At 48.7% G+C, this 11,885-nt stretch overlaps 2 protein-coding genes and 1 non-coding gene across 4 annotated transcripts; 2 read left to right on the plus strand and 1 right to left on the minus strand.

Moving 5' to 3' along the window:
* The first annotated feature begins 588 nt into the window (after positions 1 to 588).
* On the plus strand, positions 589 to 6,308 carry LOC124662943 (callose synthase 12-like). The gene is made up of 3 exons (XM_047200719.1): positions 589 to 5,716; positions 5,932 to 6,005; positions 6,081 to 6,308. Exon 1 carries the CDS (start codon positions 604 to 606, stop codon positions 5,713 to 5,715), a length of 5,112 nt encoding a protein of 1,703 aa, XP_047056675.1. The 5' UTR covers positions 589 to 603; the 3' UTR covers position 5,716; positions 5,932 to 6,005; positions 6,081 to 6,308.
* LOC124668787 lies at positions 3,323 to 3,402 on the plus strand. The gene has a single exon (XR_006991869.1). It is a non-coding gene; the product is annotated as a small nucleolar RNA J33 (small nucleolar RNA).
* Positions 6,309 to 7,776: 1,468 nt separating the features above from the next.
* On the minus strand, positions 7,777 to 11,342 carry LOC124660495 (protein DEHYDRATION-INDUCED 19 homolog 3-like). 2 transcript variants are annotated; one of them, XM_047198311.1, is made up of 5 exons: positions 10,908 to 11,342; positions 10,564 to 10,763; positions 9,648 to 9,725; positions 9,231 to 9,517; positions 7,777 to 8,248 (listed from the first exon to the last, which is right to left on the minus strand). In XM_047198311.1, the coding sequence occupies exons 1-5, from the start codon at positions 10,981 to 10,983 to the stop codon at positions 8,137 to 8,139; spliced, it is 753 nt and encodes a 250-aa protein (XP_047054267.1). In that variant the 5' UTR covers positions 10,984 to 11,342; the 3' UTR covers positions 7,777 to 8,136. The 2 variants fall into 2 exon arrangements, with proteins under 2 accessions (XP_047054267.1, XP_047054268.1); XM_047198312.1 differs by having other exon boundaries at positions 9,231 to 9,430; positions 10,908 to 11,340.
* Positions 11,343 to 11,885: the final 543 nt, after the last annotated feature.

Here is an 11,885-nt window from a genome sequence, read left to right on the forward strand (position 1 = left end):
GAGACAAAAACAGCAGCAATTCATTTGGAAGAATCTTCATCCTAAATCAACCCCGAGTACCAGATCAACACGAAACCGGAGGAGGCAAATCTAGCCTACCACTGCCCCGTTCCATTTCCCGGTTTGCCCCCCGCGGTTTCTGGGTAATTACATCGACGCGGAAACCCTCCCCGTCACCATCCTCTCCGGCCCACGACGCACGCGACGCGGCCGCCCACACCGTTTCAGTTCCTCCGCCCGCCTCCGCCTTCCCCTCCCCCACGCCAGCCAGCCACCACCGATTTTCAAACCATTCCCTGCCCAAACCCCAACCAGAGTCCCCTTCCTCCTCGCATCCCCATCCCACCACCACCCAGATCTACCCTAGCCCTAAACCCAAATGCGGCTATGACGACGCCGCGCCCCACCGCCCCGCGCCGGGCGGGGTCCGCCGCCGCCGCCCCGGCGGCGGGCGAGCCCTACAACATCCTCCCCATCCACGACCTCCTCGCCGAGCACCCGTCCCTGCGCTTCCCGGAGGTGCGCGCCGCCGCGGCGGCGCTCCGCGCGGTGGGGGGCCTGCGCCCGCCGCCCTACTCGCCCTGGCGCGCCGACCAGGACCTCATGGACTGGCTGGGCGCCTTCTTCGGCTTCCAGCGCGACAGCGTGCGCAACCAGCGCGAGCACCTGGTGCTCCTCCTCGCCAACGCGCAGATGCGCCTCTCCTCCGCCGACTTCTCCGACACGCTCGAGCCGCGCATCGCGCGCGCGCTCCGCAAGAAGCTCCTCCGCAACTACGCCTCCTGGTGCGGCTTCCTCGGCCGCCGCGCCAACGTCTTCGTGCCCGACGACGACCCGCGGGCCGACCTGCTCTACGCGGGGCTCCACCTCCTCGTCTGGGGCGAGGCCGCCAACCTGCGCTTCATGCCCGAGTGCCTCTGCTACGTCTACCACCACATGGCGCTCGAGCTGCACCGGATCCTCGAGGGCTTCATCGACACCGCCACGGGACGCCCAGCCAACCCGGCCATCAACGGCGACAACGCCTTCCTCGCCCGCATAGTCACCCCGATCTACGGCGTCGTCTCCGCCGAGGTCGCCTCCTCCCGCAACGGGACCGCGCCCCACGCCGCGTGGCGCAACTACGACGACATCAACGAGTACTTCTGGCGCCGCGACGTCTTCGACCGCCTCGGCTGGCCCATGGAGCAGTCGCGCCAGTTCTTCCGCACCCCGCCCGACCGCAGCCGCGTCCGCAAGACGGGATTCGTCGAGGTCCGCTCCTTCTGGAACATCTACCGCAGCTTCGACAGGCTCTGGGTCATGCTCCTGCTCTACCTGCAGGCCGCCGCCATCGTCGCCTGGAACGACGCGAAATGGCCCTGGCAGGGCTTCGACCGCAGGGCGCAGGTGCGCGTGCTCTCCGTCTTCATCACCTGGGCCGCGCTCCGCTTCCTGCAGTCGCTGCTCGACATCGGCACCCAGTTCCGCCGCGCCTTCAGGGACGGCCGCATGCTCGCCATACGCATGGTGCTCAAGGCCGTTGCCGCCGCCGTCTGGGTCCTTGTCTTCGCTGTCCTCTACAAGGGGATCTGGAACCAAAGGGACAGCGACCGCGGCTGGTCGCAAGGAACAGACGCACGGATCATGAAGTTCTTGTACGCGGCCGCGGTGTTCCTGCTCCCGGAGGCCCTCGCCACCTTGCTCTTCATCATCCCCTGGGTGCGCAATGCCTTGGAGAAGACCAACTGGAAGATCTGCTACGCTCTCACCTGGTGGTTCCAGAGCCGCAGCTTCGTTGGCCGTGGCCTCCGCGAGGGCACCTGGGACAATGTCAAGTACTCCATTTTCTGGGTGCTGCTGCTTGCCGTCAAGTTCACCTTCAGCTATTTCCTCCAGATCAGGCCACTCGTAAAACCCACAAAGGAGATTGACAGCCTTGGCAAGGTTACGTATGCTTGGCATGAGTTCTTTGGGCAGAGCAACCGGTTTGCTGTGTTTATACTGTGGTTACCCGTAGTTTTGATCTACCTCATGGATATCCAGATTTGGTATGCCATCTTCTCTTCTATGGCTGGAGCATTTGTGGGGCTGTTTGCGCACCTGGGGGAGATCCGAGACATGAAACAGCTCAGGCTTCGCTTCCAGTTTTTTGCAAGTGCCATGTCGTTCAACATCATGCCAGAGGAGCAGCATGTCAATGAGCGCACCTTCTTGCCCAGCCGCCTTCGCAATTTCTGGCAGCGGCTGCAGCTACGGTATGGGTTCAGCCGATCCTTCCGTAAGATTGAGTCCAATCAGGTTGAGGCACGGCGGTTTGCTCTTATTTGGAACGAGATTATATCCAAGTTCCGGGAGGAGGACATTGTGAGTGATCTCGAAGTCGAGCTTCTCGAGCTACCACCTGAGCTGTGGAATGTGCGTGTGATCCGCTGGCCGTGCTTCTTGCTTTGTAACGAGCTGTCACTTGCGCTTGGTCAGGCAAAGGAGGTTCCAGGACCTGATCGCAGGCTCTGGAGGAAGATCTGTAAGAATGACTACCGTCGTTGCGCTGTCATTGAGGTATATGATAGTACAAAATACCTGCTGCTAGAGATCATCAAGGAAAGGTCTGAGGAACATGGCATTGTGACACAGTTGTTTCGTGAGTTTGATGAGTCAATGCAGTTGGAGAAGCTCACTGTGGAGTATAAGATGTCTGTGATGCAACACGTCCATGCAAAGCTTGTAGCGCTACTAAGCCTACTTCTCAAACCCAACAAGGATATTACAAAGATTGTCAATGCTCTTCAGACTCTCTATGACGTCGTGATCCGCGACTTCCAGACTGAGAAAAGGAGCATGGAACAGCTGAGGAACGAAGGCCTCGCACAGGCAAGGCCCACCAGCCTTCTCTTTGTGGACACTGTTGTGCTGCCTGATGAGGAGAATGCCACCTTCTATAAGCAGGTGCGGCGCATGCACACCATCCTGACCTCAAGGGACTCTATGGTCAATGTTCCAAAGAACCTTGAAGCTCGGCGGAGGATCGCATTTTTCAGCAATTCGCTCTTCATGAACATACCACGAGCAACCCAGGTGGAGAAGATGATGGCCTTCAGTGTCTTGACACCGTATTATAATGAAGAGGTGTTGTACAACAAGGACCAGCTCTATAAGGAGAATGAAGATGGTATCTCAATCCTATACTATCTGAAACAGATTTACCCGGATGAGTGGGAGTTCTTCGTTGAGCGCATGAAGCGTGAGGGGATGTCTGATATTAAGGAGCTGTACAGTGAGAAGCACAGGTTAAGAGATCTTCGGCACTGGGTCTCATACAGGGGACAGACACTGTCACGTACTGTGAGGGGGATGATGTACTATTATGATGCTCTCAAGATGCTAACTTTTCTGGATTCCGCCTCTGAACATGACTTGAGAACTGGATCGAGGGAGCTTGCTAGAATGGGTTCCTCGAGAATAGGATCATCGAGACGAGACGGAGGTACTGGTGGGTCAGGGTATTATAGCAGGGCATCCTCGTCACGCACACTGAGCAGAGCAACCAGTGGTGTGAGCTCCTTGTTTAAAGGTAGTGAGTATGGAACTGTCCTTATGAAATACACTTATGTGGTTGCATGCCAAATTTATGGTCAGCAGAAAGCCAAAAATGACCCTCATGCTTACGAGATATTGGAGCTAATGAAGAATTATGAGGCACTTCGTGTTGCCTATGTTGACGAAAAGCACTCGAGTGGTGGCGAAACAGAGTACTTCTCTGTCCTTGTGAAATACGATCAGCAGTTGCAGCAAGAGGTTGAAATTTATCGGGTTAAGTTGCCTGGACCATTGAAGCTTGGTGAAGGCAAGCCAGAGAACCAGAATCATGCACTCATCTTCACAAGGGGTGATGCGGTTCAAACCATCGATATGAACCAAGATAATTACTTTGAAGAGGCTCTTAAGATGAGAAATCTTCTAGAAGAATTCAATCGCAAATATGGAATTCGCAAGCCCAAAATCCTTGGGGTTAGAGAACACGTGTTCACTGGCTCTGTGTCTTCTCTAGCTTGGTTTATGTCTGCCCAGGAAACAAGTTTTGTCACTCTGGGGCAGCGGGTTCTAGCTAATCCACTCAAGGTTAGAATGCATTATGGCCACCCAGATGTGTTTGATCGTCTTTGGTTCTTGGGCCGAGGGGGTATTAGTAAAGCATCAAGAGTAATCAACATCAGTGAGGATATCTTTGCTGGATTCAATTGTACCCTCCGTGGGGGCAATGTTACACACCATGAATATATCCAGGTTGGTAAAGGAAGAGATGTGGGGCTCAATCAGGTTTCCATGTTTGAAGCCAAGGTTGCTAGTGGCAATGGTGAGCAAACTCTGAGCCGTGATGTTTACAGACTGGGTCACAGATTGGACTTCTTTCGGATGCTCTCTTTCTTTTACACAACCATTGGATTTTATTTGAACACAATGATGGTTGTGCTAACTGTCTATGCATTTGTATGGGGACGATTTTATCTTGCCCTTAGTGGGCTCGAGGAGTACATCAGCAAGAACACTAGCTCTACTAATAATGCAGCACTGGGAGCTGTCCTGAATCAGCAGTTTGTCATACAGCTGGGCTTGTTCACAGCATTGCCGATGATTATTGAAAATTCACTTGAGCATGGCTTCCTCAATGCTGTGTGGGATTTCTTAAAAATGCAATTGCAGTTTGCATCTGTTTTCTACACATTCTCTATGGGAACCAAGACACACTATTATGGGCGGACGATCCTTCATGGTGGTGCTAAATATCGGGCTACTGGTCGTGGATTTGTTGTGGAGCACAAGAAATTCGCTGAGAACTACAGGCTATATGCCCGTAGCCATTTTCTCAAAGCAATAGAGTTGGGTGTGATACTGGTCTTGTATGCATCTTATACCAGCAGCTCGGGGAGTACATTAGTGTACATCCTGCTGACACTTTCAAGTTGGTTTCTAGTTGGCTCGTGGATTCTTGCTCCCTTCATTTTCAATCCATCGGGTTTGGACTGGCTAAAGAATTTCAATGATTTTGAGGATTTCCTAACCTGGATTTGGTTCCAAGGTGGAATCTCAGTGAAGTCAGATCAAAGCTGGGAAAAGTGGTGGGAAGAGGAAACTGATCATCTTCGGACCTCTGGTCTTTGGGGAAGCATCTTGGAAATCATTATAGACCTCCGGTATTTCTTCTTTCAGTATGCAATTGTTTATCGGCTGCACATTGCTGGTGGGAGTAGAAGCATCCTTGTCTATCTTCTGTCATGGACATGCATACTGCTGGCTTTTGTGGCTCTTATCACAGTTGCTTACTTCCGGGACAGATATTCAGCAAAGAAGCACATACGATATCGGTTTATCCAAGCTGTTATTGTTGGTGTCACTGTGACTGGTATTGTCTTGTTGATAGAGTTCACAAAGTTCCAGTTCATTGATGCCTTGACGAGTCTTTTGGCTTTTCTGCCAACTGGCTGGGGAATCATATCCATTGCTCTGGTGTTCAAGCCATACCTGAGGAGGTCTGAGACAGTTTGGAAAACAATAGTTACCGTGGCACGCCTTTATGATATAATGTTTGGGGTGATTGTTATGACACCTGTGGCTGTGCTGTCATGGTTGCCTGGACTCCAGGAAATGCAAACAAGGATCCTATTCAATGAAGCATTCAGCAGGGGACTTCATATTTCTCAAATGGTTACTGGCGCAAAAAAACAAGGAGTTTAAGGTATGTGTACGTCTCTAATGCCTTCTCTTTGATAATGACAAAAATGCCTTGAGAACTATGTTTTGGAGCAATATGTCTGACTCTGCACATGCTAGCTTAATGTCTAAAATTGCTTATAAAGACAAAGTCATGATTACTCTAGAACTGTCTTATCCATTTTGTTCTTTCAGCTCAAATCATGATTAGCTAACTTCACCTATTTTTCTTTCTTTCAGCTCAATCCATTTTCCATTTCTCAAGCTGACCTGCTTCATTATTCTTGGGGAGTAGCTCTTCTCCTTGATCCATGGTACGTGGATAGCACATTGTCAAATACTTTAGGCATAAGCTGTTCAAAGATACTAACATTAAGATTAATCCGCAGGTTCAGAGAGGCTTCTGGTTTTAGAGTAGACGATGCTAGTTTCTGTACAGGCGACCACCTTGATTCTTCGTAACATGATGTAAGCATGCGATTTCCGTGGTGATGATGCGATCAAACTTAATGAGATGGTGATTGGGTCCATATTCATTGTTCAAGATTTTGTTAGTTTTGTAGTGAAACCAGAGCTGTACAAAATTTATCCTGAATGCACCTCTTCATGCCGAGATATCACCTGGTGCTGCCATTTTTGTTGTGAACTTGGGAACGTTATCCCTCTTTTACCTGCACATACATACATCTTCGTTGTGAGGAGACTCTGATTTTGTACACCATTTGTCATCGGAAATGTCATTGGCTGTAGTCTTTGGGCAGCTGAATCCAAATCGCGTTATACTTCTGTGTCACATACCGGCCTATACTGGGCTTCTTTCAGGTTTATGCATGCTGTTGTCTGAATCTTGATCATATTCTCCAGCTCGTGTATCATCTGCTATTGTTCTATTGGTTGACTGCCTTTGCACATGGACATGCTCTCGGCTACGTTATGTGTAAGTCTGAGATGCATCATTTCTCTACTTTTCCTCGGTCTGTGGGACACTAGAGAAAACGAGGCAAAATCATTCCGTCTTTTCTGAGAAATTAGAAACGGAGGCCAAATATGGAAAACAGACGGTGGAATTTATGTTATGAACCTTGCCATTTTTTGTTTATCTTTTGTTTGTGCATCCCACTCCAGCCTAGAAACCCTAACCTTGCCATTTTTTGTTTATCTTTTGTTTGTGCATCCCACTCCAGCCTAGAAACCCTAATCCTTCCCCTACCCCTTTCAATCCTCCTCATCATCCCGATCTACCGAAATACTATACCTGATTATGGTTTCAAGAGTTCGAAACTTATGCACAATAGTGTACCTTGAATTTGCAGTCATCTTAGCAATTGAATTTGTTGGTTTGGTTGTGTTTTTCATTATCATTCGAGTTTTTTGAGCTCGAGTGAACATTCTCTCCTCATATATGTCCACAACGTATTCGTTTCTGGCAGTACTCAGTTTTCGCTCTCGCCAAAAGAATATGAAAATAAATGTGGCAACACTCCGTTCCATTGGTTTCCTCTTCATTCTCGTTCCTATGTGACACTATGGCCTGAATTGCAGCCCTCTCGTGTGAACTGCACCTTGATGATGAGACTCACTTGACTTAACTAATTCGGATTGGTTGGTGACATGAAATTAGACTTTTCCTTCACAGGGGTTTTGTGGGAGGTTGGTAGTTGGTAAACCATCAATTCATATCAAATTGAGAAGATAAGATTTTTCTCAGCATGTTTCTTCGCATTGCATTTTTAGGATACCTCAAAGAGAGCGACCCTTTTCTAGGCGACCAAATACTATGTTTAAGTCAGCGTTGAATTCAAAGTAAATGCGTCCAGTGACACGAACAAGGTCAGTTCGCGTGGAATTTCCATTACAGTTCTCACAAGTCAGTCAGCCTGGACCTGTGGAATTTCCATTACCGTTCTCATAGATAGCACCATCATAACAATTATTACACAGCCGACACAGGTCATGGAAGGAGTTCAAAAGAAGAGACGGATCATCGGAAGGCAAATAGTTAATCAATGGTCCAGAGCACAGCATTACTGTGCCCCAAACGGTGTTTGACTGTACTGGAGTGGCTTACAAGGACTCAGATTCTGCTTATTGCTTCCACACAAGTGGAACTTCTGTATTTTCCATTGCATTGTATAACATGTAACAGCTGTGCCAGGTTGGTACAAACCAATGTTCCTTGATAATGAAGAGGATGGTACAACAAGTTACAATCAAGGCAAAGGTATTGCTGGCCGAGAATTCTGTAAAAATGTCTATATGGGACAGCTACCATAAATTAAGGTGTATTTCATGCCCAAATGACTGATGCGAAGAAACGGTGCACCAGACGCGCATCTCCCTGTCGCCGAAGTTGGATCCACCAACTCTGGCCAGAGTGCTGGTTCTATTCCAAATCAGCCTGAGGAAGCACCCATCTAACAAGGATGTATATGGCTATTTGAGCAGTCAGTCATCTCCAAATAAAGTGGAGAAGAGCAGGTCTTGCACAAAGGTCGCTCTGCTAGTGGCTTGTTTCCGCTTTTGTTCCCTTTCCTCGCTGGTGAGGGACGAGTCAATACTGCAATCATAAATAATGCTTTAAGTTTGCAGACCTCATAGGAAAGTTAAAAATTGCTAAGAAAATAAAATATATTCAAAAGGTTTCTTTGGAGGCACATTGCTTGAGCAAATACATAACTGAGAAGTGTAAATACACAATTATAGGACCTGAAATCATTTATTTCAAGTGGCCCAAATGCACTACCTGTAAACAACAAGCAAAAATTATGTGTTCCACATACTGTTAATTTGTTATCATTGTTACTACCCTATGTCTCACTCCCTCTGTTCCATATTAGTTGTCGTTGATTTAGTACAAAGTTGTACCAAATCAGCGACAACTATTATGGAATGGAGGGTTTTAACAATTTCTTTTTAGGGTAAAATGAATATAGTATTTGAAGAGAAAGGTTTGGCTATGTGAAGTTATCATGTCAAATTATTAGACTAAATCAGCGATAACTATTATGGAATGGAGGGTGTATTTAACAATTTCTTTTAGAGTAAAATGAATATAGTAATTGAAGAGAAAGGTTTGGCTATGTGAAGTTATCATGTCAAATTATTAGACTCAGCTAAGAAATAGCTTACAAAATAAACAATTATTAGATTCAGCTAAGTTATTTAACATTTTATTTTAATTTATTTTTAGGGAATAAGGAATAAAGTTATTGCAGAGAAATGTTTGGTTGTGTGAAATTATCATGTTAAAACTATTAGCTAAGAAACAACTTAATCAAGCAATTCAAAATAAGATACTTGCTCACAAAGGCAGTGAAATTTCTAATAGCAGGAGGGAGATTATTTCCAGATGCATAGACGTGTAGTCTGTTGGAATCATAACTAGAATATTTGGAACACAATAGGATGCAGCTTTGATTCTGAGAATAAAATCTTTTGCCATAAAAACTATGTAAATTCTGCAAGGGTAACAGATGTAAAAATCCACAGAGGAATATAACAAGTAGGACAATTGGCATGATACCAGGATAATTATATACCTTGATTCCCAGGGTTGAGGAGGCGCCTCCTTGAGCTTGGAAGTACCATCTGGAACCTGAACTGGTGATTTTGATGGTTCCTCGGCGTCTGATGTTGCAAACCCAAGCCCAAACGATGAAAGCAGCGGATCAGCATAAATATTCGTAGTTGTGGTCGCGGGATTGCTTGACCTATGGCTATGACCGCCTCCTAGAAGCGCCTGCAAATGAGCATCACGTAGATCTCGACTCAGTAAAGAAACTGCACGGCTCTCAGGAATAACGTATCTGCGCAACCGACTGCCATTCTGTAGATGCCAAGTAAGAACAAAAAAGGACATCAGAAGCCTTGCTACTTTGAAAGAAATCGTTTTTGTAGCCAGGTTATCCATGAGATGCTAGCATGTTTGCGCACAAGGAAAAGACAGAGGAAGAAACCTTGAATAAGTAACCATGTTGCATGGTGATATGATTTAGCATATCTCTTGTAACCTTTTCAGAGCAGATGGGGCAGGGCTGAAATAAGAATGGAAAAATAAATTAGGAGAAGATATAGAAACAATATGTTTGAACATTCTAAATGTACAACGAAACAACATAATGAGCAGAATTTGATATCGGACTTCATAATCAGTAGTTAATATCTGGAACATGAGAGATGGAAGTAACACTATCCTTGTGATCACTCTGGTAGCTTGTGCATTCACATGCACGCAATGGGGATCAAATATAGCATCTGAATCCATTATGTCATTTCTTTTTTTTCGCCGAAACAATGAAACGCATCCAGAAGGGTAAAAGGTGCTTCCATGAACTTTCAAATGTTCAGTCATGCAAATTCTAGATTCCTTTTGCCCCTGGCACAGGTAGCTCGTATTGCTCTTTTATCTCATGGGAACACTAATAAGTGAACTGGGCATAGCTCAAGTAATCATTGTCAATGTTCTTTTCGGAGTGGACACTAGTAAGCTGTTTGCACCAAGGGTAAGGTATGCTTTGGGTAGTATGATTTACGACCAAACAGAAATCGCCACGGAAACCCTCCGAGTTCAAGCAGTACAATATAAACAAGAAGTTCCAGACCATGAAAGCCCGGTGTGTTAGCAATTGGCCCTAAAGCTTAGCCAAGCTAAATCTACAAGCTGAAGCATCCGAATGAGCATCTTGACATCTGAATGAAGCTAAAATCCTGAGGTTTGTTTTTTCCCCACAGGTAGGTAGCTAAACTTTCAAGTTCATCTGGTGGGTCGGTCAACCCTTGAAGCTAAGAACAAGATGCGGAAAAGTTTTGCGCATCACATCGCAGTATGAGGGATCGCAGGGAACTAGGGAAGGGAGGTGTTGACCGCCTTACCGCTGGGTGTGGCTCGTATGGGTGGTCTTCGTCGAGGTGTACGCAGAGTGATCCGAGGTCGTAGTCCTCGTAGCAGTAGGGGCATGCGACCTCGGGCCATCTGGCGCTGGCCTCCTGGAGCTGCATCTCCATCTCCATGTCCATCTCCCCGTCGTCCTCCATGTCCATCTCCACCTCCTCCATCCCCATCCCGGACATGTCTGCCATCCAACCGAACAAGAAACCATAAATCAGTAACAAATAAGCAAAACAAGAAGTGCATCGCCACAGAGCAGAGCAGGGCGGCGAAGATGAACAGCAAGAGAAGGGGGCGCGCGGCAAAGAGAGATGGAGGACGTGCGCACCGTCGATGTGTCCGAGCTGCGCGGCGTAGAAGCGCTTGGCGGCGGCGAGGCGCGAGATCCAGTGCTCCGAGTCCATGGCTACTCGAGAAAAAGAACCCCTCTTCCTCCCCTCGTCTCGCGCCCGCGGTTACTGAATCGGGCGCTTCCTCTGTCCGAGTCTTCGCCTCCTCCTGTTCAGCTACCTAGACCTCTGACTCCGTCTCCTCCCGCCGCTGGAGGCTGGGCTCCGACAGAGGCGACCGGCGCCGAAGGTTACCCCTCCTCTGGATCGTAGCGGAGATTTTCTTGTGCGGTTGGCGGGTTGCTTAGCTAGCCCAGCAGCGGTGTCCGTGCGCCTCACAGACGGTGGTGGATTTCGTCTGGGTTGACGGACGGAGGAGGAGAGGCGGGGGAGGGGACGAAGAGGAAGCTTCTTATCGGGGAGGAAAGGGCAGGAAATGGGTGAGAAATGGGGGCCTTTTCCTTTTCCTGCAGTGTACTATACTATACTGCCGGTCGCCGTCCCGGTCAGCTGCTGCGGCTGGCCCCGGCGACAGCTACCCCGCCGCGGCGGGTAGCGCGCAGTGGCGATGACGGGTAGGGGTGGTGGCGTGTCAGGGCCAATGACGGGCGCCGGCGAGCGAGGCGGAAACCGCGTGGTACGGTGGTGGTAGTAGGAGTGGACGAGTGGTGTGTCTGGCTGGCTGGTGGGGTCGCCGCGGCACGGGTGAGGGGAGGTGTCGCGTTGCGTGGTTGGTTGGTTGGGGATGGTGGAGCCAACGCGGGCGGCCGGGCCCCGCCCGGTTTATTTTTATTTTAATCGGTGGAGGAGGCAGGCGTACACGGCTCGGCTCGGCCGGCGGCAGGCGGGGATGGGGACGTGGGGCCGGCCGATCGATCGAGCGCCGCACCGTGTGGAGACGGAAAGGGAAAAATCATCCGAGGAAAGGCCTAGCTAGGTTTGCTTTTGAGGTGCCGTGCGGCCGTCGCTGGCGTCGT

This window comes from Lolium rigidum, chromosome 6 (assembly GCF_022539505.1).
Source record: "Lolium rigidum isolate FL_2022 chromosome 6, APGP_CSIRO_Lrig_0.1, whole genome shotgun sequence".
Lineage (NCBI taxonomy): Eukaryota > Viridiplantae > Streptophyta > Magnoliopsida > Poales > Poaceae > Lolium > Lolium rigidum.